Source organism: Buceros rhinoceros, unplaced genomic scaffold (assembly GCF_000710305.1).
Source record: "Buceros rhinoceros silvestris isolate BGI_N320 unplaced genomic scaffold, ASM71030v1 scaffold3582, whole genome shotgun sequence".
Classification (NCBI taxonomy): Eukaryota; Metazoa; Chordata; class Aves; order Bucerotiformes; family Bucerotidae; genus Buceros; species Buceros rhinoceros.
In genome coordinates, this window is record NW_010398127.1 from 11,997 (window position 1) to 38,281 (window position 26,285).

A 26,285-nucleotide genomic window follows, 5' to 3' on the forward strand; every position below is an offset into this window, starting at 1 on the left:
TCCGTCTCATTGAAAATGACCCTTTACAAAAGCACAAGTGACTTTGCTATGTCCAGCCCAGCTCCTACCCAAGAAAGCAGTCATGGAGGCTACGCCAGGAAGAACGGTGACTGCTGTGGCATGGGCTTCACCCATGAGGGGGCACTGCCTACTCCACACCTTTTGTCTAAGTTTACTCAGGCCCTGCTGAAAGAGACCTGCAGCTCTTCACTGAGCTCTCTACGCTTATGAAACACATATACTCCAGCCTGTCCTCTCCAAAAAGGTGACAAACTGATTACCACAGCCTGCCCATTTTTTTCCAACTGCCCGCCTTCATCCTCCCATCAAGTCCTTGCCGCAGGATGCTGCTGAGAGCTTCTAAGTGATAAGCTACCTGCCAGCAGTGAGTGGCCACTGATCTTCACATAAGCCTGTCATAACGTACTTGTGATTTTAAGCCATTCAGGAAAGCACATAACTCCTCTCTGAAAAGCACAGGTCCTGTTTTGCTCATCTTCCTCTCCGCTTTCTCCCCCATACACAGTTAGATCAGCTGTTAAACTCTCTGGGACATGGACTTGTTATCCACCTCTGCACATTAGGCATTTTATGCAGAACTTTGACTCGGGTTAGGAATGAGCTTGCCAAAGAGATAAATTTTAACAGCAGCAATGGGGAGTCCGTTGAATTGCAGGCTTTCGTGTTACCTTTGTGCTGTACTAAATGCTGCAAAATCCTGCCCTGCAGTCGTGTCTCTAGGAGGAACAGCAGTGATCGGATTAGGCTGGAAATGAGCCATCCTTGATTGCCCTGAACCACCTGGTGAAGTAAGATGATTTCAGGAGCTGTTACTCTTGGTTTGATAAGTTGTCTGTCTTTCACTCTTTAAGACAAGACCCAATTATTTTATTACAAATATTCTAACCTCTGCAAAATAAGTCCGTGATACTATGTGTCACTTGTAGAAGTCTTTTGTAGAGTAACAGTTTGTATAGGTGGCTTGCAGTTGCTTCCAGAAATTTAAAAATCTCAAGAGCTTTGTATAGACATTTGCCTAAAACTATATAGAAATCTTTGAAAGGACTCTGCTGCTCATAGGCCCATTTTCAAGAATGACAGGGACGGTTCAGTACATGGCAGGGACTGGATTCATGTAGTTCAGAAAACCTGACTTTTGAACACTTGTGTCATTAGGCTGAGCTAATGGGCAGTAGAAAAAACATGGAAGTTGTATGGTATATTTGTAATATTATTAAGCGTATGGACATAACACATTCCTCCCTCTACCTGGTCAGCTATGAGTGCAGATTTGATTGCTAAAACAAGCTCTCATAATTCACTACTCTTGCATTTTTAAAAATGTTTTTGTTTGTTTGTTTTACATAAGAAATTAGAATGATCAACTGTTAATTCAATTGATTTCAGGGTATCTTCTCTGTAACAGAAAAAAATAAACAAAAGACCCTCTCAGCAGTTTGATAGTCTAGACCACAGCATCCAAAACTAATCACTGTCATATTTAAACCTTACCTCTTTAATCCTCAAAACTAAGGGACTGGAAGCATGTGATTCCAGCCCAAAAGCCAATTCACTCCACATGGATTCTAGATACAGTCAAGGCAATGCTGACAAGAGCTGCCCAACTGTCTATACAAGGCTCCATGATTTTGTCACATCAAGTTTTGGATGAAAAGGTACATGGATATTTCAACTTTAATTATTTCAATCTCTCTTGAAAATGAGATAAAATCTTGTCACATATGACTATCTCCATACTAACTTACAGGGCTGAAGAGATGGAGGAGTTTGTTTTCTCCTTGCCAGAAAACTTTCCCCATCTAATTTTACAGCATTAGTGGCTTTCTACACATAAAACACATCCATCCATCATAGACAAGGTAGTGGGTTTGTGAAAGCACTAGCTCCCAACAGCTTATGATATAAAAAGGACACGACCGGCATTTAAAAGGAAAAAAAAAAAAGAAATTTGCTAATTTGTTGAAATGCTAAAATTGCGTTCTTTGGGGGTTGGTATTGGGTCCAGTACTGTTTAACATCTTTGTCAGTGACATGTGCAGTGGGATCAAGTGCACCCTCAGCAAGTTTGCTGATAATGCCAAGCTGCGTGGTGCAGTTGACATGCTGGAGGGAAGGGATGCCATCCAGAGGGACCTTGACAGGCTTCAAAGATGGGCCTGTGCCAACCTTATGAAGTTTAACAAGGCCACGTACAAATTCCTGCAACTGGATCAGGGCAATCCCAAGGACAAGCTGGGCAATGAGTGGATCGAGAGCAGCCCTGCAGAGAAGAATTTGGTGATGAAAAACTGAATATGAGCCAGCAGTCACAGCCCAGAAGGCAAAGCACATCCTGAGCTGGTACAAGAGAAGTGTGGCCAGCAGGTCGAGGGAGGTGATTCTCCCCCTCTGCTCTCATGAAACCCTACCTGGAGTATTACATTCAGCACTGGGAGCCCCAGCATAACAGAGGAGAGCCATGAAGATGATCAGGGGGCTAGAGCACCTCTCTTATGAGGACAGGCTGAGAGAGTTGGGGTTGTTCAACCTGGAGAAGAAAAGGCTCCAGGGAGCCCTTATTGCAGCTTTCCAGTCTTTAAAGGGGGGCACACGAAAGATGGGGAGAGACTCTTCATCATGGAATGTAGTGATAGGACACCAGGTAACAGTTTCAAACTGAAAGACTCAAGATTTATATTAGATGAGAGTAAGAAATTCTTCTCTGTGAGGGTGGTGAGACCCTGGAACAGGTTGTCCATAAAAGTTGCAGATGTCCCATTCGTGGAAATGTTAAAGGCCAGGTTGGGTGGGGCTCAAAGCAACCTGGTCTCATGGAATATGTCCCTGCCCATGGCACGGGGGATGACCTTGGAGACTGATAGTTCTGTACCCTATAGGCAGTAACTCCTAACTGGTCTGCAGGTGAAGTGCACCTTGGACTTGCCCTGTCAAACTCTGTTTCTGTTTTCATGGGTGAAGGGCTCTTCTCTGTGCATATGGGAGTCTAAGTGCTAGCAACTGGAGTGGGAAACAGGAGTTAGAGGCAGGTGCATCTGCAGTGCCAACAACATGCACATTGCTCGAGTATTTATCTCTGTGTGATCACTTGCAAATATCAAGCTGGACTTGCTGTAAAGTAGGGTAGAAGTATTTCTAGCCAAGTATCAAAGCAGCTGTAAAACTAAACAGGCTGGTAGAAGGGCCAGGAAGCCCAAGCCAGCTGCTAGAGAAAGTGTAGGATGTCGATCTAAATATAGGGCTTCCCAAAACAATATGCAGACCAGTGGCACTCCATAACATGATCCATACCATCCATGGTCTTCCATACCATAAATTTGGTGGGTGTTACAGGTATATTAAGAGACTGACACTTATCCATTAGCTTTAAGCAATGGAGCACACAAAGAGGCAGCAGAGTGGCAGTATCAAGTTTTGTTAGCATGCAACTATAAGTCATAGTCTTACAACACTTCCATTAGTTTGTTACAACACAAGTTTTATTGCTGTTGCTTATTCCAAACATCATTTGCCATTGTCTGTTTACTTGAGTGGACACCTTATTTAATTAAAAACATAGCAGGAGTTAAATGGGTAGTTAATAGGCACATAAAGGATTATATTACAGTGCGTGTCCAAGTTACTGCAATGGGGAACATAGACAGCATTTCAACCTGAGCAACGGCAGAGCTTTGCTCCCATTATCCGTAAGGACGTACAAAAGAATTTAAGGCACATGTGACCTGCTGCTTTCAAGTAACAGTGAGGCTAGAGGGCTCACACAGACAGCTTGGCTTCAATTACTATTTCTTGGCAATACTTATTTCTTTCAATATAAAATTGAAATGCAGTATAAAAATACATCTTTTCACAGGGTTTAGTAGTGCCAAGTGTAATTTCAATATTTTAATGCTATGGTATTTCAGGTTGAGGTACATTAATAGTGCAAATTCTGCTGGAGTTTCTTCAGGGTACCATGTTCAGTCAAAGAGACTAATATTTTCCTCTTGCTTCCCAAAAGAGGCTGCATTTTAATTTAAAACAATTTTTCTTAACCCCTCCCATGAGACTCATGATCCAGAGGTGTTTCTGATACCCTGATTCCTCTTACTGCAGGGATAGTTAAGGGCATACCATTATTTACAAAACACTCCTTGAATACACCTTTTACATCCGAGAGACAGCTTCAATTTCTTTTTCAGAGACATCTTGATCCTTTTTGACTTGTTTCTTTTCTTCCTCATCAAGTTGGGCTTCAATCTCATTTGGATCAACATAGGTATAAAAATAAGCCATGACAGCAAAAATTATGCAAACTGCCAACAGCAAGGCAGCGAACAGCACATACTCGGCCCACTGTAAAGAAAAAAAGAGGTATATTTTATCCATATATATTCATGCCTCAAAAGAATGACACCATTTAGAATGTGAAACTGAACATACATAACAGACATCATACAACTTACAAGACTAAATATTAGATGCATATAATACATATTAAAGCAACTCAGAATTGAGGCCCTTTCAGCAATCTGTCTTCATTGACAGAAAAGTTCTGAGAATGCTGAAAAGTTCTACAATATCCTTTTCCTCGAGGCATGGGAATGGACCAAAAGACTGAAAAGGAAAGTCAGCCTCTCCTTTTGGTCAGGTTATCTCTTTTTAACCCAGGCTGGCAGTGATCCTCTTAGGTCAGCAGTAAAAAGTTTCTACTGACCACAAATCTGGGCAGAGAGGAACACCAGGAACTCTGGTTTGAAAGTGCTATCTCCACCTGAAAAGCCCCAACAGCTCTGGTTTATGCTCCTTCTGGTTAATTTAGCTGAAACTAGGACTGCCAGAGTAGGTTCAAAGACAGACTCTTCCCTCTCCCAGATTTCTCTTTTGTTTCATTAGGGAATACCAATAGTAGTCTGAGAAAGTCCTATACACATTCTCTTCACAAGGAGAACCACCGCTTTTATGTCCCAGAGAATGATGTTTGAAACCAATGGAACCAGGAGAAGGGATGCGGCAAGACTGAGGTATGCAGGTGAAGGCACATTAGCAGTGAACTGAATTTTGGTAGGTTCTAGTGCCATTAGTCTAGAATTTCATTCCAGAAGTTCACAGCCTTTCCACATGCTGGAGAAGTGCTGGGGAAAATGTCCACCAGAAACTTCAGAAGAGGATCCAGGAGACAAGTTACCACCTGATGTCACAGCCTTCAATATTAGTTTTAATCCAAATAGGTTGTAAAGATTCACAACTCTACTACTTATATATGCTGAGATTATTCAGTCAAGCACTAGTTCTACAGCTGACTGGTACTCTCTTGTAGCTAACACTAACCTCCTGTATTCCAACTATAAATGCAAATCCACTTAATGATGATGTTCCAAAGTTGTGGTTGAGGATGATCAGCTGTGACTCTGCCCTGGATAAGAGCTGTGTCCTGATTTGAGTTAGAACAGAACTTACTCTGTTCAGAGATCTTACTTTCCAGCTCAGTCTCTCCTAAGTGACGGCACTGTCTGAAGTTACCAGCATGTTTTTGCAGACAATGTCTGCTCCTAGCAGTGAAAACTCTTGATGTTTGCAGTTACTGCCAGGGGTTGGGGTGCAGAAAGGCTCTTGCCGATACTTGCTCCTGTGCAGCCCAAGGTCACTGCTAAATCCTGTGTGCCACGGTGGGGGTGCAGTGAGTGAGAGGCTGCACCTGCAGGGAGGAGCGGACAGGACAGGTGACCCTGAACTGACCAACAAGGTGTTCCATCCCATAGACGTCATATGTGGTATAAAGCTGAGGGATCACGAGGGTCAAGCTCTCTTCTTCAATGGCTAGTGTCTGAGGAGGACTCTGTCCGTTCTGCCTTCAATCCCAATCCGTGCATCCCTGAATCCAGTTCTGGAATCTGATTCCTGTCTACCACTGGAAGTCCAGTCTGGACTCCCCCAGTGCCTGCCCACAGCATCAGTGGTGATGGTGACAGTGACATAATTGCCATCGGGAGGGGAGTTAGGTTCTATATTGGTTTTGTTTGTATTTCATTTTATTATTGTTTCATTAAAGCTGTTTTAGTTTTCTTTTCCAATCCATGAGTCTCTCTCTCCCTTATTCCCTTTCTCCTCCCCTTTGGGGAGGGAGGGGGGTTAATAGAGAGCATCCATCATTCATCTAGTGCCTGGCTTAGCCCTAACCCATGACAAGCTGCTTTCTCATAGTGTAATATAATATCACGCTGATTGCTTGTGTGCTCACCTGCTCACTGAGTTTGGATGCTCCAGCCACGATAAGGACAATTATGTTGCCAACAGCCACCGTCAGCAACCATCCTGCCTGCAGCACTGCCTTCATATTAGATGGGGCCTGTGGGAGAAAGACTTGAGTTTTAGTCAAACACTTCTATCGTATGTTTTCAGATGTTTACTGCATTCTTTACACTATAACAAATACTGGGTCTCTGGGGGGAGAAGGATTTCTTGGTGGTTTTTGGGGGTTTTTAATTAAAAATTGGTAGAGGTCTAAACAGGCTTGTAAAAGGCATTGAGGAACAAGATATTACTAAAACCAGCCATAACATCTTTTAATTCGTACATGCTCAGTAACTAACAGGCACATTTTACATCATGGTCACACGTGGTACCTATTAAATGAAGAAATTGAGCGCATCATAGTCTAACAAGCCACATCTTACAACATTCCCATCACTGCAGTTTATAGACTCAGAATTACCGGGAAGAAATAAGCACAACTAGTAACAAGCTGGAGTTGGAATTAAAAAAAGGGAATTTAAGAGCATGTGAGTAAACTGCTGCTAGAGACTGTATGGAAGATGCTGGTGTTTTGTTACCTGGTAAATACTAGTCTGTACAATAGAGGTTAAAACCTTGGTGGTCTGGGAAAGGAATGAGAAAAATCTAAACTACAAGTCTTCAGTCTGGGAGAGCAACAGAGGACAACAAAACACAAGAAAGACGAGCTAAGCTGTTTGAAGACCAGTTGGAGCTAGCATAAATCACAGCAAACTCTGAGAAGTCCCTTTCCTATGCCAATTAGACACCATATATGGGAGAGTTTCCATGAAATTCTTCAAATGCTGTTTTTTGGCGACTGGTAGGACACGACATGGTACACAAAATGGATCTTCTTAAGCTCAACCCGCATGCATAATAGCTATGCAAAATTATTAATCAGTTTTTCAATATGTATGATTATTTTGGGGAAAATAGTGAATATGTATGTAAACGGGTGATATAAGCTTTGTGCCCAGCTACAATTAAGGAGTTTTTCTTCCAATTTTCGGTAACACTGGTGTAGAGAAAAGGTGTCAGTACTTGTTCATTTATATTTGAGGGCTCTCCGGTTTTACAGCAGCAGTATAGTTCCACTTATTTTCAGTGGAAAGTCACACATGAGAAGGAGATTTGATGACTGGTGGTCAGGTCTTCAAATGATATAATTCAGGGAACACAATGAATGCTACTGAAAGAGGCCAACCTGCACCAGCCTGTAGCTTTGAAGGACATAATTATTTATCAGTTTTTCAATATGTATGATTATTTTGGGGAAAATAGTGAATATGTATGTAAACGGGTGATATAAGCTTTGTGCCCAGCTACAATTAAGGAGTTTTTCTTCCAATTTTCGGTAACACTGGTGTAGAGAAAAGGTGTCAGTACTTGTTCATTTATATTTGAGGGCTCTCCGGTTTTACAGCAGCAGTATAGTTCCACTTATTTTCAGTGGAAAGTCACACATGAGAAGGAGATTTGATGACTGGTGGTCAGGTCTTCAAATGATATAATTCAGGGAACACAATGAATGCTACTGAAAGAGGCCAACCTGCACCAGCCTGTAGCTTTGAAGGACATAATTATTTGAACAACGCCACAATTTGGAACCACTGCTTAAAAACAATAGATCACAGATTTTCTTTGTATCAGGACTCTTAAAACACTGAGAGCTCTGAAGAGTGAAACCTACCTGTGAATATGAAAACTCCAGCCCAGTGATAGAGAAGACCACTTCTGCACATGTAAGAATAAAATACTGAGGGATCTGCCAAGCCATATGGACTGTATTGGGTGGGATATCTTCAGAATATGTTATATTGACATTGCTTTCAGTACACTGGAAATTAAAATAGCACATTAGGAACAATGATAAAGAGTCTGTACACTAAAGGCACTCTAAGAAGTTCTATATCATCTCTATAACCATATTTACCCAAAACTTTGTGTATATAAATATTATATATCAAACACTACATACTTGGTTTCAAAGTAATAGTTATTTTACAACAGACTTAATGCAAATCCTTAGTATCTAATAGGGCTGAAGATTTAAGGCCATTAGTGATGAACTTGAATTCTTGCATTATGTCACTATCATACCCATCATTATTTTTTAACGATTATTTAACATACCAGAATTCTATCATATGTAAAATTAAGGGTAAAAGAGATAATCTACAAGTGGTTTTGTTTTTTGTTTGTTTGTTTTTTTTTTAATTAAAGAAAATATTGGCATGACATTTGAATCTGTATTGTCCATGCAACAGCACTGGCAACTCACCTCATCAATTGTAATTGTATAGGCACTGCCAAATCCAAATGACTTTGAAGTAACTGAACAAGGGATTGAATTTTTAAAAATCATAATTTTATCTTTTCTGGAAAAACAAAAACCCAAACAGTTCAGACCATAGATATAGACAAATGTGTGTATTACGTAAAGTAAGAGAGATCTACGTCTTTTTCTCAAGGACAAGTATGTCTTTATGTGGTTAAATTAGGGTAAAGAAAAATGCTTACCTTCCTCCTGCAAAGAGGCTGTAACTACTGGCGGAGAGAGGCATCAGTCTTCCAAAAGAAGTGTCACCCATAGTGACATTGATAGGATCAGCCAAATTGTTTATGAACCTTTAAAATGCAAGAGTGATTAAATACTAAAAAGAAAAAGCATGAGTCCACAGGTTTGGCTTCGGTTTTTTGTTTGGATTGGTTTTTTTTACAAAGTTTTACTTTTAACGATGTGCTGGCAGCACAACAAGCATCAAGTCTTCCCCTTTCCTTTTTGTCAGTCAACATTTTTGAAAGAACTCTACGTCTCTCATAGTGTGGCTAATGCAAAAAGCAAGCTAGACCCACGCCACCCCACTGCCTGTTTAGGAGAACATTAAAAGCAAGCAAGTTACAACCAGTAACACGTGCATCTGCAAATGGAAAATATAGAAGAAAAAGCAGAGAAGTAGTAGGATACTTCTTAGCCAAGGTTAAAAAAAAGAGGTATAGGCATGCAATCTGTCCACAAAAAAAGCCTAGACAGTGGAGCAAAACACACGATTTCAATTTTAGCCAAATTATACCTCAAATAGATACACAAGGTACTTTAAATGAGTTGTGCCCCAGAAGTTGCTACTGCCCTAAACATCAAGTGAAGTGTCCAGCAAGTGTAGTTTTTCAACGCTGTAGGAAGTCTATGTCAAACAAGAGTCCACCCAAGAGGCAGATTGAAGAGACAGTCTCACTACTGCCAGAATTTAGGAGCAAAACAGACTCTACCTGATGAGATTATTTCCTTCTTCTGGTTTTGATGTGACATTGTCAGACAGCTGGTGGAAGAGACCGTTATCAAGAGACGTTGTTGGCACCAGTGAACAGCTTAAACATGCACTATTACATAGCAGTTAGAATTAACAACGGCTTCAGAGCAAGACTCCAGACCTTCCCTTTCAGGATCCTGCTGAGATACATGTCTACTAGAAAACGCTGTATGACCACACATTTAAGTCTTGGTGAAAGGGTAATTGTCAAGTTAAATACTAAGTTGGCAATTTTTTTTTTACTTTTTTTAAACATCCTGTCCTGCCCTCTATGGCTTAGCAGTCTCACTGGTACAGCAGAGGGGGAGAGACAAAACAAAAGGAAAAGCTACCCGGGGCTCTTCCTCTCAGCTTCACACACTCCACGTAGACAGCTGCTAAGACATTAATGTGTATCTTGAGAATTAAGCAGACTTACCAACTTAGCAACAATGTCTGATGCATTATTTTTAACTCCAAGAGTGTAACGTTGTCCCTCCAGCAACTGGACATTTTCATTTGTAGTTTTATTTCCAGAAGTTATGTTTAATGATTGCACCTGAGAAGTCCCAAATGTCATGTAGGTGGTCTACAAAGACAAACAAATTGAATTTCCATGCAATTGTCTACACCTTTGTGCAAGCGTTACAGACTCTGAAAGATCAGAAGTTTACATGTGTTTTACTTCTGCAGTGTCACAGATCCTGAGCATCTCCTAACTTTCATTTTTGTTATGTTTGCTACATCAAGCACTAATTTCATTTGATCATTGCTTTTTATTAACTTATTCTGTTACACAAGCTTCAAAGCGAGCTTCTTACAAGCACTATGGAATAGCTGTTACATTTTCCTGTGTCTTTCTTGCTCCAGATAAATCAGGCTTACCACCACCACCAAGTAAAACTCTGTTCGGCTAGAGAGGCAGCACTAGCCTAAGTGAAGATGCGGCATTTTCCAGATAGCAACACCCCCTAAGAGATGCAAATGCCTGCTGCATCTTTATATTTTGGCATAACAGGAGTAACAATTGCCAGGATATGTTAATACATGTGATGGAGCCACAGTAAAAGCTCCCTTTTGAGTATGTGGTCACTCACAGTAGAGCAGTGGCTTTCTAGAACTGAATGGACTTATTGAAGGAAGCTTAACAGCTTCCTGCTGTTAAGAAACGGCATCTTTTAGCAAGACTGAAATTAGTTCAAAATAAGTATTAATTTTCTTAGTTTCCTAAAAAACCCACCTCTTGCCAAAACAAACTAGTACTACTTAGAATATTGAAATAGTTACCATTTCTTCATTCACTGTTTTCATTAACAATTTCATTAACAATTCATTCCACAATACAATAAAAAATTTACTAGAGAAAAAAGTCAGTTTTGAAACCACTAGTTAATAATCAGTTTTACTTATTCCATTAGATTTTTTTTTTTAAACTTGCTACTCCCCATCTCCTTGTACTTACCGACTCCATAGACTTTACATTTGCAGTCTTAAGTTCAGGTTCAAACTGAACTGTTACTACGTCAGTTCCTAGATTTATTATTTTGATTTGGGATTGCCCAGCAGCAGGGAAAACTGGAAGAGTTTTCTGTAGGACAGGAAAAAAAAAAAAAAAATCAGTCCTATCCTAAGTCACATGGGAAAAGTACTATAATTACTCTGATCTTAATTATCTTATGATTAAGATGAGCATTTGCCTGATGAGCTGTGTTTGTCAGAGGAATGCAGCTTTGATAGCGTGATGTATTACTGGTCTCACAAGACGCCTTACTGCTGCCTCAGGAAAGAAGCCTAATCCACAATACCTCCGTGGGCAGATGCGGTTCCTCTTTGATCACATCCTGCAGCACGCTGCTGCTATCAAGACCACTCTGCAGTTCAAGGAATGGGCTTTCCCCACATCCTAAGGCTGCCTGGGTTCCCGAGTTTGTTTTTACACTGTTCTGACTCATTGTCCCCCAGCACTGGTTCTGCCAGACAGGAGCAGGTACAGGCACAGCCTGGTGTGACACCCAAGACAAACTGAACTTCTGGAGATGCCACTTCCCACTAGATGTAGCCGCAAATAGTTTCTGCTCATGCAGAGAATCCAAAATTTGTGTCTATTTCATTTCTGTTTCAGCCTGTCCTCTCTTCCCATACTTTTGTCCACTTCAGTCTCTTCAGGTACATGACACAACAAAACCATCCATCTTTACCTTTCTGCAGGAGATTCTTGTGCAACAGCCTGGGCAGTTACCAGCTTTGATGCAGCTACTGCCCAATGCCAGTATGCATGTGTGCACAGCTCTGGCCTTACGAACAGGACATGCAGGAAGACAACCTGGATGTATCTATACCAGCTGAAGGCCAGACCCTTTACTTCCTCCTTCAAGAGGCAGAGTTGAATATGAAGCTTGTTTTGCTGATGGATCCAGGCATTAAGGAGAGAATTCCTCTTTCCTAACTAAAGCTGTTCAAGAGTTGAGCATCTTGCCTTGATAGTGCATGAAGACAGGCAAGCACCTCTGAATAGCTGTTTGGATCTTGGGATGCAGTGGAACACCTCCCAGAGGTGCTGCCAGTGCCCCAGCTACAGGGAATACCTTCATCTGCTTCGGAAATGACAAGGGAAATTAGATGTGATGCATCCTCCCTGAAACAGGTATCATCTTTGCCCGTGCTGTGATAATGCTTCTCAGACTCACACTTCACCTCCAGTATAAGTATCAGAAGAGATCTGAGGTAAAAAGCAACCCCCCAGTAGGCCAAATAAATCTCTGGTTTTCAGCTTTTAGCCTCAGTTTAAAGACTGAGGTTGCCTTTAATGCATGATTTATGCTAATGACAGATGAGATGTTTTGCAGAACGCTGTTCATTTTACAGAATGCTCTTAGCATTTTACTATACTAATCACACTATCACAACATACTTGAATATTTCCCTCCTCCTACTTCTGTGCTCGTAGGCTTGGTTCCAAATTTAGAAGTCGTGGCTCATTTTCCCCTTAAACACACTTTGTTCTGTATTAACAACTGAAAATTAACAGTAAATACTTGCATATGGCTGAACTTACGTCTATTTGCACTTGCACAAGGGCAGCAGCAACAAAAGCCAGAGATGCAAGGAACATACCAGCAGTGATCTTCCTTAGGGGCCTAGTACAACAAAACACGTATGTGAGTTTCAAGACAAATATTAATTCAAAGCTTCAGCTGTTAGTTGTTTTCTTTCCACAGTGGGAAACTCAAATAGCCACAACTAGCACCTTATCACCCTTTGAAGGGCTGATGTTGTTACAGTAAGTGTTCTGCTAAGCTGGGTACATCTCAATTTATAGTTATGCTATCAGGAAATCTTTCCTGCAGCATCTTCATATCCTGCTATTCTGCATCTGCTGGTCTCAAACATTGACTGAATATAATTACTAGGTTTCTGGAAAAGTCTGATCTGCAGAAAAACAAAACAAAAAACCCCAAAACAATCCAGTACAGTTGTCTTTTCATTGTTGTAAAGCTAACAAGAAGTTATACCTTTTTAAACAGGGTAATAACTTGTAAATATATCGCTACGTTTAAATCAAAACAACAAAAAAAGTCAGGGAAATATGTTGAATTAAGAGATGCCTACTGACATCCAGGTAAGCCATGATGATAAATTTAAAGTAGATATTTATGGCATCACTTATCAGATGTAGAGTGTCTGCAAATGAATGACATTATTTCCAGCACAGCACATGCCCTGAATTTTTCATAACTAGATGGAAAAACAGCATTGAATCTTATCCCTTTATCTTAAGAATTGTATTCTCTACCGCCTCTCCAACTGCTGGCCACTTTATTACCAACATTAAAAATAAAGTGCAGTGCCCTCTGAAACTACACCTAGAAGGATCCAGTGAGCTGGACTCCTCACGGGGACTGAGGAGGAAACACATCTTGTCTCAGGTAGATTTAAGCCCAAAACCACAACACATGCTACAGATGTATTTCTACTACTTATACTTTGGGAGGGAGAAGGGGTAGACATGGAAGAAGAGAAAAACCATAAACAGCATCTCTTCTGCAACTGAGAGACTTTGCCCTTAACTGGAAAATATTATTACTTTACTATTAGATTCTCTTCCTCACAGAATGATAGTGTTTGGAAGGGACCTCTGGAGATCATCTAGTACAACCCCCCTGCTAAAGTAGGTTCACCTAGAGCAGGTTGCACAGGAATGTGTCCAGGCAGGTTTTGAAAGTCTCCAGAGAAGGAGACTCCACAACCTCTCTGGGCAGGCTGTTCCAGTCCTCTGTTACCCTCAGAGTAAAGACATTTCTCCTCATGTTCAGATGGAACTTCCTGTGTTCCAGTTTGTAGTTCCCTGCATCTCTTGAACTGGGGAGGCCAGACCTGGACACAGCACTCCAGATGTGCCCTCACTAGGACTGAGTAGAGGGGAGGAGAACCTCCCTTGGCCTGCCTGAGGCAAGAGCACTCTGCTGGCTCATGGTTAACTTCTTGTCTACCGGGACTGCCAGGTCCTCCTCCACAGAGCTGCTTCCTAGCAGGTCAACTTCTAACCTGTACTGGTGCACGGGCTTATTTCTCCCCAGGTGCAGGACCCTACACTTGCCCTTGTTGAACATCATTAGTTTCCCCTCTGTCCAACTCTCCAGCTTGTCCAGGTGTCACTGAATGGCAGCACAGACTTCTGGTGCATCAGCCAGCCTTCCCCATTTCGTATCATCAGCAAACTTGCTGAGGGTACGCTCTGTCACTTCATCCAGGTCACTGATGAATATGTTGAACAAGACTGAACCCAGTACTGACCCCTGGGGAACCCTACTAGCTATAGGCATCCAACTAGACTCTGCACCACTGATCACAACCCCCTGAGCTCTGCTGTTCAGCCACTTCTCAGTCCACCAATCTAACCCACGTTTCCTAAGCTCCCCTATGAGGATGTTATGGGAGACAGGGTCAAAAGCCTCGCTGAAGTGGAGGTAGACAACATCTACTGCTCGTCTACCCAGCTAGTCACACCATTACAGAAGGCTGTCAGATTGGTCAGGCATGATTTCCCCTTGGTGAATCCATGTTGACCACTCCTGATAACCTTCTCCTCCACTACATGCTTAGAGATGACCTCCAGAATGAGTTGTTCCATCGCCTTTCTAGGGACAGAGGTGAGGCTGACTGGCCTGTAGTTTCTTGGGCTGACCTCCTGGCCCTTTTTGAAGACTGGAGTGGCACTGGCTTTCCTCCAGTCCTCAGGCACCTCTCATGTTCTCCAGGACCTTTCAAAGATGGAGAGTGGCTTCTCAATAACATCTGCCAGCACCTTCAGCACTTGTGGGTGTATCCCATGAGGGCCCAGGGATTTGTGGGTGTCCAGCTTGTCTACATGGTCTCTAACCACATCCTCCTCAACCAAGGGAAAGTCTTCCTTTCTCCGGGGCTGGAAGAGCAGTTTGAAGAAACCACTAAAATGAGCTTTTATTGAAGCCAGGTAAGTACATCAACTTACGTAAAATTGATCTTGCATTTCTTGATTAAAGGATAAATCACAGCATCTACAACTGGGACCATTATAATAATCAGGATTGGGTTCACAGTCTGTTGAAGATGAACATAAAGAAAAAAGTATTTTAAGGGGTTTTTTTAATGAAGGGCAATATGTATATATATGTAAAATCTTGGGGAAGCAGTTAGAATTGGCAGGCAGAAGATTACTGTACCTGCATTTGGTCTGGCTGAATCTGAACAGATCCCTGGAGAAGAAAAAATAAACAGGTTAATAATACAACAAATAAAATTGAACTGAAAAGTAAATTGTAATTAGGAAAAAAGCAATAAAAAGTAACCTACGAAATTCCCATCCATTGTTGTGGCTTGCAGTGTCCATCTTGACCCCTTAACAAAAGAAGAGAAAGTTAAATGCCGCAGTAAATCAATCTTCTAAAGTTTGTTTTAGATTTTTTGTGTTGTGAAAGACACGCGAAAAAATAAAAAAAAGCTAGCTTGCTACAGGAGTATTCTTACTCTGCGGTGTAAGCATTTAAACAAAGCGATCCTTGTGGCCCGTGTCAGTTTATTTACTAATTTCATGAAATAGAGTGGAAAATAATGCAGATGCAGAGATTAGCTGGAGAGATAGCAGTGTGCAGGACGTCCTTGCCATGTGCTGTGCACAGAAGCCATCTAAGTGCCTTTGTGCTGCCTGCCTGAGCCAGGGCACCCCACCCCACTAACATGTCCATCCTTGTGCTTCACACAGCACAGCAGTGAGCTGCTAAACCAAGGCTGGACCTGCCCTGAGTCCTCTACCCCCAAAACCTGCCTATAGCCAGGTTAAGTGGAGCTCACTTTCAGCCTGAGCCCAGGGCAAGATAGGAACGTGCACCACTGCATCTGTGGTAAGAGCCTTTAACCACCTGGATGCACCACTGGCCGAGACACAGGCTATTACTCCTGAGTTCAGAATTTCAAAAGGAGGGTTGCCTATTTGTAACAAGTCACACCAACAGTTACAGCTCACTGGTACTGGACTAAAGCGGCATGATCTAGGCAATCTGGACCAAACTTCTACCGTCTGCCAGGGATAAAGCTTTCGGCCCTTGGTTCTCAGACACCCTCCTAAACTCATGCTTCAATACTTGACTGTGAAGTCCTGCTTTCATGAGTCCTAAGCACACAGTCCACCAAATGAGTGGAAATTACATGCTTATACTTCTTGAGGGTGTGTGGTATTTCTAACAAGTTTGAGTGGTTAAGCAAACTGGCATCCAGGTCATTTCAGCCCTGATTCTCCAGAGCTTTTACACTAGTACCTTACATTTCATCTCAACTCACTGGAAATTGATTAAAACTAAGAAAGCTTTATATTGTTTCACCCTCTGAGACCTTGAGACCTGGCTGATAGAAGACTTGGAGAGGCCTCAGTCACTGAATCAGTCCTGGGTATGTCCAGATACACTGAGTTTCCCCTGCTGCAGAACATTCTGTGCTACTGTGACTCAGGAGCTACCCCTTCACATTAGAAGCGGGTTAAAGAATTTATAAAGAATTATTTTCCACCTTCCTATAGGCATCTTTTATGTCTGGTGGCCTCTGAGTAGATAGAGTGACATAGTACAGCTCTATTGCCAAGCTGAACAATTTCTACTTTACCTGCTGGTCAAAAAGTGCCCAGAACATCGGGAGAGGGATGTAAAGGAAAAGCACTTTCAACACCATCTTAGTCTGAGCAATCAGCCGTTTCTGCAACAAACAAGAATTACACAAGAGGAATTGGTCAAAAAAGAGACAGTTGCCAACTGCTGTTCACAGCATAAAAACAGGTGAAGACACATCGCATGTTGTGGTTACTTCTGCTGTTTCTGTTAAGAAGCACAAGAGTCTGCTTGTGGGTGTGCGAAGGGCTGCCAGTTAAAGGTGACACTGATACCAGAAGCCTCTGCCTCTCGGCATGTATGCTGATGGCAGCATGAGATGTAGCATGCAGTGCTGTGTTGTTTTACTAGGAAGGAGGCTCTTGAACAACAGGTAACTGAGGAATGTGTTTCACACATGAAAAAAGTATGTAGGCAGAAGGAAAATAAAGGGGGCAGGTTAAGGTTTGTACTGCTGTTGACAACAGGACAGGGTGCAAGGGACGTGCTTGGGTACTGTGGGACACAAGGCTTTGAGAGTCACAGTAAGGAGCTTGTGCTGAGGCTGGGAGAATGCAGTGTTTATCCACTTAAGCTGTAATTCCCAAGCATAATTCTGCAGTTTGATCCCAAGACAAGTGTTACAGCCCTGCACATTAACCATGACAGTTAACACTATGCCCGTTTTTCCCTTCTGCAGTCATTAAACCAGCCTATTTTTGTTTGAATGCAACAGTAAACATCAAGAGCAACAAATTCGACAAGGATAATGCTTGTATTTTATTAACAAAAAATAATAGTTTTTTGTATTCATTCAAGAAGGGAAATAGTCTTTTCTTCATTGCCCTTGAATTCCCCTCGGCAGCCTATGATCTCAAAGAGCATCAGATCACAGAGCTCTGCTTTCTCTAGCAAGAGTTGGGGTGATAACCTGCCATCCCGGGAGAGCACTGGTGTTTGGCCAGACCATTAGCTTCTAAATGATTGAGCAGCCCGAAGCTATTTGTCCAGCTATTGAGGCAATGGATCAGAGCAGACAGAGGAGGAGCTGAGTGTTGGGCAATGTCACAGCACAGGAATGTTCATGCAGTACTTACATCATATTTCTCACTCGCCCAGTCTAGCCAGTGCTCTCTCTTGGGGAACTCCTTGCTGCGATGCTGAAACCTGTTTTTGATGGCAAACTGAAGAGAGATGGAATTTTGCATTACTTGTATTTATAAATGATATAAATCGTTTTGTCATTAAAGATGACGCTCCTGCTTCTAGTGTTTAGAGGTGACTTACTTCCATTAACTGCTCCAAGCATCTAAAGCAGTTTTGCATTTAAGGCCTCACACTGCATATCCAGTGGAGTATGCACTGGGATTAGGTGAACCAGACAGCTCAGAGTAGGCTCTCTCAATATGAGCTGCTGTTAGGAGCTTGACAACCTGCCTACTTCAGCCTTGCCTATGTACAACGATGAACAGAAGAATGTCACATGCACAGGTTTTCAGAGCTGAAAGGCTGTAAGAGTTCATTTCACTATAAGAAGCTGTATCTTGAAGATATTCCACTTTCCTTGACACTGAATATACACAGATACAGTCCTGAAGAACTCCCAAGACTTTCTGCATGGGATGATATGCAAGGCTGAGTTGGACCTTAGGGGCAGCACTCTAAGCAATGGCCAGTCACCTGTAAGCACTGCTAAAAACAGATCTCTACAAGACAAGTGATTGTCAGGGCCATAACAAGCTGACGGATGTGAATGGAGAATGAAGAAGCTCATAAATAATAATAATAAAAAAAATCCCCTGGTCTGAAAGTCGAGACACTGCAAAGTGGGGACACACAGTGTTACACATGCAGTGTTATTCATGCAGATTTAGTTCCCTTCCTTGCAGGCTTGCACTGACATCTAACCCCCCTGATCTCCCTGACACAGTGGGGATCAACATACCTCTGCATTGTAACTAACATTCTTTTAATAAGCAATACATTTCTGCTGATAAGATATATTACTGCTCTTGACTTGGGTCAAGGTCTGTTTACCTCTCATTACAGGGCTGCATAAAGGTGCATGAATGAGAAGGGAATGATTCCTAGAAGTTGGGATAAGCTTTTACACATCGCTGGCATCTTATTTTGATTCCTTTGAGTATAAATTCACATATAAACCAAGATACAGATTTAAAAAGGCAGTCTAAACCTGAAGATGTCGTAAAGAAGCCTTCTGTAAGGAAAAAAGTAGATTTCAGAAGCCTTCCTCATATGACGACAGATTTCTGATCTAGGCAGTTTACTGAACATTTTTTTTAATTGCTGCCAGGGTTTTTGGTTATACAGATAATACTTACTCCAATGCATTTGGCAACTTGAATCATTATATTTCCCTGAGGCCGAACTTTCGTGTACATTCTACTTCCAGCTATGAACACAACTAGAAAATGCAAACAGAAACCAAAAGCAACTCAGGATTGATTGAAAACAGTGGCAAATAATTTGGTATGGAAACTGTAACAGTCGTGGGAGTTACACCAGGATGGGAATAAGCCTCCTAAGGAGCACTGAAATTGCCTATATGTGTCTTATCATACAGTAAAAGAAATCAAATTAATACCAGCAGATTGCTTCTATTTCAGATGAAGGACTAAGTCTGGAAACTCTTAGGGCAAGTCCTCAGTGGGCCGTTAGCTTAACTGAGGGATGGTCAAAACAAGGATGACTTTAGGGCCTTGGCTCTAGCCTTGCTTGGTTAAGAGAGCTTTTATGGGCTCCTTTTCAGGAATTCCAGGTGCTGCAGCTCACATCACACAGGGAGACTTGAGGCTCTGCCTGAACTTCAGGACACATTAAGGTGTCCTCAGCTTCCACACCCAGGTATGTTCCCCAGCCTCACTCTCCTGTGTGCCGGGCAGGACACAGGCAAAGGGCCCACAGCCACCATCCTCCCTGGGTGGGGTGCACAGGCAAGACAGGGTCACCAGTAGCAGGAGGCCCATCCTGGGCGGGCTCCTAGGCGGTACCATGAAGGACCAGGACCACAAGGGGTACTGTGGTACACACTGACAACCCCCAGTTTCTTGGGCTTTGTGCTGCAGCAGAAAGGCTTGGGGAGTGACCTATAGTGCAGTTAGGAAAAATGCAGGTGTTTGAGAAGTACTGACACACCCGTATGGCATTTCTCCAGTGCAGGGACAATTACCTTATACAGTTCACTATTCTGGACTACGGGTAGTTTCCAAAACTCACATTTTCTCAGGGCCCTCGCACCACGTTCTAAAGATCTTATTTATGTACTCCAGTGGTCCAAGACAGAGACAGTAAACTACATAATGTACAGAATTCAGCGGTGTATTTGTGGCTCTCCCCAGCCTCACCAGTCTCTCTTTGTAAATCAGTCTCTTCTGTTAAACAGAGTGCATCAAATTAATCACAAACACCACCACACGAAAAAAATTTAAGTCAAATTGCAGAAGTGATCAGGTATTAATAGAGGTTGATACAGGGAGATTTCTACCATGTTCTCCTTATTCTGAGACTGTTGTCATCTAATCACATCTATAACTGAAGCAGCAAGATGGAAACAGTTCCACTTACTCAGGGAAACAGCCATGAGGGCAGCAGGAACTCCAAAAGCTAGCGGGTAGCATCGCTGTTTGCTATGAATGCCACACTCTTGAGCTGAAGCACAAAATAACATTAGATAAAAGTCCCAGTCAGCACTGCCTGTGTTTTACACAGGTTTTCTGTTCTTTGCAGTCATTGTTAACTCAGGGAGAGTCAGGGAAGGGGGAAATCTCTGCTGACATTGATAGGGTGGATGATCAGTATCCAACTTAACTTTCATTATTCAAAAGGGGAATTATGTATCACAAAAATCACATGGTTCAGATTGGAAGGGACCTCTGAGGGTCTTCTGGTGCAAGCCCTGCTGTTTGAGGTGGCCACCTGGAACTGGTTGGCCAGGACCATGTCCAGATGGCTTTTGCATATTGCCAAGAAAGGAGATTCCATAACCTCTCTGGGCAATCCGTGCCGGTGCTTGGTCACCATCACAGTGAAAAAGTGTTTCTGCTTGTGCCCATTGCCTCTGGTCCTGTCACTGGTCACCACTGAGCAGAGGCTGGCTCCGTTCTCTTTGTGCTTTCCCTTTGCAGGAATTTATATTTACTGATGAGATTCCCCTGAGCCTTCTCTTCTTCAGGCTGAACAGGAGATTTACATCTAGTTCTACACTGAGAAGTGAAGAACCCTACTAGAACGGTCAAATGCACGTTCTTGGTGAGAAAGGAAGTAGATTACAAAAGTTTTGGAACAAATTTGTGAACAAAGATAAGTAACATAGTAAGTGGAGCTTGTTGAAAAAATTCTCAACCACCACACCCACCCTCAGCAGTAGTCACTGGTTTGACTTTGCATACTTCATGCATGCATCCTGAAGCGATGCTCAGCGTGTGGACAAAGCTACTAACAGGGAAAAGTAAGTGACTAAAATCTACTACCTTTTTCATTATACTACTTCTGACAGGAGGGTTAGAGAGTTTGATTTGAAAAAAGTAGCTTGCAGCTAATTAATGTTTTGATTTAGTTGTATTAGCCTTTTGGTTAAACCTGTATAGGACATAATGATATTAATGACTTTCCTCAGCTGAATTCATCTGTTTTTCCAAGGAAGTTTTCACTCTGTATCAGCGTGGAAGCAAGCTGCATGTTGTGCCTTATGCGTATCTCCTTACCTTTTGATAAAGGGTAGAATTTGCATTAAGCAAACATGCAAAACGCTTCTACACAGTCTGATCCAGTCAAACAATCCAAAGGCCAGAATTGCAGCAGATGCTTTAGGGTTATTCTAAATTTTTTTTTTCTTTTGGGAAAAACAGCCTCTCTCCAACTCCTGCCAAGCACATGCATGGAGTACCATCTGTGTAAGCTAGCCATGAAAATCCATACACACATGGATCAGTGAATTGTTTGGTTTTTGTTTAGGATCATGCTATTCATTATAAGCAGAAGAAAAAGTAACTTCATCAATATGAAGAATGTGATTTAGTTTGTCACATAGATAAATGTGTTGCCACGTGCGTAGATGCTTCTGTACTTTGCATGGGCACACTTTAGCACACTCTTCAATTCTAGAGAAAAAGGCGGTCTCCTAACTTCCCAACAAAGAGAACAACCCTTTCTTGTGTGATTGTTTTAAAGGTATTGGAAGAGGTACCATATTTGTACCTCCATGGAATTAGGACATGCATAAGGGCATACAATTTGAAGGCTTCCGCATGTCTCTTTGGATCTAGTACTGATGATCCTGAAGGCAACTGAGATCTCCAACTGCCTCGTTTTTGACAGTGCCTCCCCTGTGAGAAGCTGGATGACATATATGAAAACCTTGAAGACGATTCGCCAGATCACTCTGCAAGGTGTCAGAGAACGGACCATTGATTTAAACCTAACCAACACTCATCCTTTACTGATGTTTAACTATTAGATAAACAAATGTGTGGCCTTACCTCTGAGAATTGGGGTGATTATAGTAGATAGGAGACTTCCAGCATTAATGGACAAATAAAAGATAGAGAAGAATCTAGTTCTTTGTTTTTCCTACAGTAAAAACAAAAATGTGTTTAGAAAGGCTTAGCCGGAACCATGTCAATCAGCAGCAATGTTTGAACAGTTCAAGACAAATAGTGGTCTAGCTCCTTCTTCAGCTACTCAGGAAACACTACAGCACTGCAGCACATATCTAAATATGTGTATTATTAGAGTATTACAGTAGGCAAACGTTAGTGAGAGTATCCGTATGAATGAGAATCTCAAAGACATTGTTACCTGATTATCTTCAAACTGATCTCCACCAAAGGCTGACACACAAGGTTTGATTCCACCAGTACCAAGTGCAATAAGGATCAAGCCAGTCATAGACAGACCACTGGAACAAAGCAAAAAAGAGAAGGGGGAGGGCGGGGGGAGAAGAAAAAAAAAAAAATCACTTTAGTTTCTTATTTAAAGCTCGCAAGAGACTGATTGCAAGACAGTTGCACTTCAAATAACATGAATTTAAGATATAATTCATCTCACTCTTCATCAGCCTGGAAAAAACTCCCATAGAAAGCAACTCACATGTGTAAATGTACGTTATCAGGAAGGCCATCCCGGTTGCCATCTGTCAGGTCATTTATGGAGCTCACAGCCATGACTGCCTGCCCAACAGTATAGACAGTGGACAGGGAGATAATGGTCCTGTTATAAAGGGAGGAGATGGATTTTTAGTTGTGTTAGTGTGATTGCACACATATACATACGCACACAGATAATGCAGGGATTTGCTTATTTCAAAGTTGCTTGGTAAAGAAGCATAATTAACAGATAAGACAAGTTATGGACTTTTTACAAGCTACTGTAAAAATCTGTCCACATACCTCCGTCACAGTATTTCTATTCTGTTTATTATTATTATTTTAGCTAGCCTTGTTTAATTAATCAAGGCAAGATAACAAATGCACCAGGTCATGGGAGATATTTAAATAACTTCAGTGGTTGTCTTTTTAATAATTTCATATTTGATAATTTCATAAATGAAGTTCAAAGGGAATACTCTACAACACTGAAGAATGTAATTTGCACTGATTTTAATATTATAAAAGAATGTAAAGAATGTTTAAACAGTTCATCTGCAAGGAGTAAAACAAAATCAAAATAATCTGCTTTACACATGGAAACTGCCCCAAAATACTGTTGTGAACGACTCTGTTACTACACTCTCTCAGCTGTAAGTGTGCTAAATCTTTAAACTCCGAGCAGAGTGAGAGCAGCCCTGGAGAGTACGGACTGCGGGCTTTCAGCCTGCCTTTCCTCTGCCAAGGTGCCTAGGAAGGTAACACTACAGAATCACCAGCCCTCACCCCCATGCCTTTAGGGTCCATTCCTCTCTCTGGTATGTAACGACATAATCCATTTTAACTTTGTTGGAGTTTAAATACATGACTAGCATTTAATCCATGTTCATCCACATCCTTGGTTGGGGTTCCATTCGATAGGCACAGACCCAGGTCTCCAGTTTGGAAGAAAAGCAGAATAAATAGGATGCAATGATGTGAAATTATTTACAACTCTAGCTTGTAGGAGAAGCAATCCCAAACCCAGTGCAGGCCAGGACAATGAACGGCAAGGCTCAAGCACCTAGGACAGCTCAAATCTGTCTGACAAAGGCGAGAGATCCTCATAACAAGGTTGGAGAACCCTGTGATACAAGAGGGGCAGAGGAAGCATCACTCACACTGTTGACCTTAGAACAAGGCTTCTCCAACTTAAAAATGCTCTTCCCTGTATCAGGGTAAAAATCTATACAAAGTGGGGTAACAGTGAATCTGCTACTTAGAAGTATTGAGTAGATAAATCAGAGTGTTTGTTTTGGTGTTTAACTAGCACCTCCATATATTTACTTTAGTTGCTTCACAACTTCGGAGGAAGTTTCCAACTGAAGTTAAACCTGAGCTGACCAGGAGAGAAACTTCTGAGTTTTATTTGCGAGGCTCATAAGCACGCTGTGAAGACAGCGCTTAATAATTGGCACTGCACAAATGATACCCAATTTTAAAAATTGGGATTTCTGTACTATTTTCCCCAAGAAATTCGCGTCTAACATTATGCGAGCAGGTCTCAGTATGCTCTTTGGCAGACGTTGTACAAGGTACATGGACTGTGGAAGTTTCAAGTCTCTCCTATAAGAGTGCTTAACAGTGCTTGGATAAGTGCTTTGCTTCCTTTTGTCACCATAGAATTTTTTTTAAATTGGCACCTTGCTGTATTTTAGGGCACCTATACCTAAACCCAGTGCTTTTTCCAAAAGCATATCTTTGCTTGTCAGGCTTAAAGTTCCAGTCTTAAGCCCTGAACCATCCTATCAATGACCTGGTAAAGATCTGGTGACCAGGGCCCTGCAGCTCTGTCACTGGTATGCACAAGTACCAGAGGAGAAAGGGTACAAGGTCTGCAAAGCTTCATAGAACAGGAAAAAGCAAAAATAGTCTTAAAAAGAATATATCATACTATCTAAATGAGCGAGTACACAATACATTTAGGCTGCAATCTGCAAAATATCCAGCTGCTTACAATGAATTCTTACTGATCAGACCAGCTCCACAGAGCACACTCGATAGTGGTTGCGGTGCTGGGCTCCCAGAGGCTGTCAACACAGCAGGAAGATGGTGCAGCCTTCAGCTGACCAACTGCAAAGCCAACTTCATCCCTAATCTCTGTGAGACCTTTGACAAGCCAGCTAACATTCCTGACTCACATCCCTTCATAAAACCTTTATTGTGCTTTTTTTCCAGGCAAAGTAAACACTATCAGAATCATGACATCTGTAAGGGACAGTAAGATCAGGCTGTTGGAAATAATTTGGTTACATTTCAAAGCACTTCATTCAGCAGTACTTTCCTGAACAGCTAGCACACAGGTAGAAACCCAGAATTCATCATTTAAAGAGAGTTGCAACTCAGTAAAACCTCCCACTGAGCTGTTAAGTCAGTACTGAAATCACAGAGTGTTTAAAAATATATTCTAAGTCCCAGTTAATACCAGAAAACACAGTGTTTCGTTATTACCTATTGCAGGTGGCCAATGAAAAGAGGCAGCCCAATGTAATGATAACCGCCAGTACCTATTTTCACAGATTGGTGAATACTTTTCTTAGCTTACATTTTGTCCAGATGAGAGGAAAAACACGCAGCATGCTCGAACAGGAAGCAACTCATCTTAACTGATTAGCAGAATTTAACATTTGTTAACTCATAGTACAGTTTCAGGTCTGAGCTAAATCAATCAAAACCTCAAGCTTTGGAGAAAAAAAAAAACAACAGAAAAAATCCTGGAGTAGCCTTAAGTAACACTGATCTCAGGTGAGCTTTCACAATTTTTGGTTGTTTTCTAATGAAGCACTTACAGAAACTTCCCCAGCCAAGAGTCTGCAATAAGTGCTCCAAGGATTGGTGTCAAGTAGCACAGAGCAACAAACGTGTGGTAGATGGCTGTAGACAAGTTGTCATCCCATTGCAGAAAATATTTGAAATACAAAACGAGCACCGCTGTAGGAAAAACAAAACAACAGGTTGCAAACCAAAGTCAAGGCTGGCCATGTCCTGTGTCTCCTCATGCTGACCATTACATACCTCGCATGCCATAGTAGGAGAATCGCTCGCAGAACTCATTGATGACGATGAAGAAGATGCTCAAGGGGTAGCCAAAGAAGCTCGGCTGGAGGCAAGAGACAGACAGCATGAGCGCAGAGCTGTGCAGCGCAGACTAACATCACTCACTGTGACACACAGCTTGAGCAGGCTCAGTGCAGACTCAGCAGGTGCGGTTATGTAGTCAGGGGTGTTAGGAAGCTGCATGGTCTTCTGTGGAATGACACTGGCTTATCTGAACCAAGATTCAGTTGTCACTTTCCCATTTTGGGCCCCAGAGCTCCAGAGATTTCTCATCTGCCCTTTGCAAGAGATCTTCAGCAATGCTATATTTGACTTTCAAGTGTTGCACCATGCATATTGGAAATCTTCAGCATCTAACCCTTACAGCAGTCCAAAGATATGAAAAAAGCCAGTGTTTTGGGGGGGTG

General features: G+C 41.9%; 1 protein-coding gene across 1 annotated transcript; it reads right to left on the minus strand.

Annotated features, from left to right (window-relative positions):
• Positions 1–4,164: 4,164 nt before the first annotated feature.
• Positions 4,165–26,061, minus strand: SLC15A1 (solute carrier family 15 (oligopeptide transporter), member 1). The gene is made up of 22 exons (XM_010130960.1): positions 25,984–26,061; positions 25,837–25,921; positions 25,611–25,752; positions 22,787–22,906; positions 22,496–22,595; positions 22,177–22,267; positions 20,264–20,347; positions 19,021–19,103; positions 17,776–17,862; positions 16,698–16,787; positions 15,396–15,440; positions 15,266–15,298; positions 15,055–15,143; positions 12,619–12,700; positions 11,026–11,151; positions 10,003–10,152; positions 9,544–9,593; positions 8,794–8,901; positions 8,555–8,651; positions 7,964–8,110; positions 6,239–6,346; positions 4,165–4,353 (listed from the first exon to the last, which is right to left on the minus strand). The coding sequence occupies exons 1-22, from the start codon at positions 26,059–26,061 to the stop codon at positions 4,165–4,167; spliced, it is 2,184 nt and encodes a 727-aa protein (XP_010129262.1).
• Between the last annotated feature and the right edge of the window lie 224 nt (positions 26,062–26,285).

Excerpts from the sequence above, each read along its gene's own strand:
- SLC15A1 (XM_010130960.1), bottom strand. The coding sequence starts at position 26,061 with ATGCAGCTTCCTAACACCCCTGACTACATAACCGCACCTGCTGAGTCT. Across the intron at positions 17,863-19,020 it reads AAGTTGCCAAATGCATTGGA|TTTGCCATCAAAAACAGGTT; the intron begins GTAAGTATTATC and ends ATCTCTCTTCAG. Across the intron at positions 8,902-9,543 it reads GAAGGAAATAATCTCATCAG|GTTCATAAACAATTTGGCTG; the intron begins GTAGAGTCTGTT and ends TGCATTTTAAAG.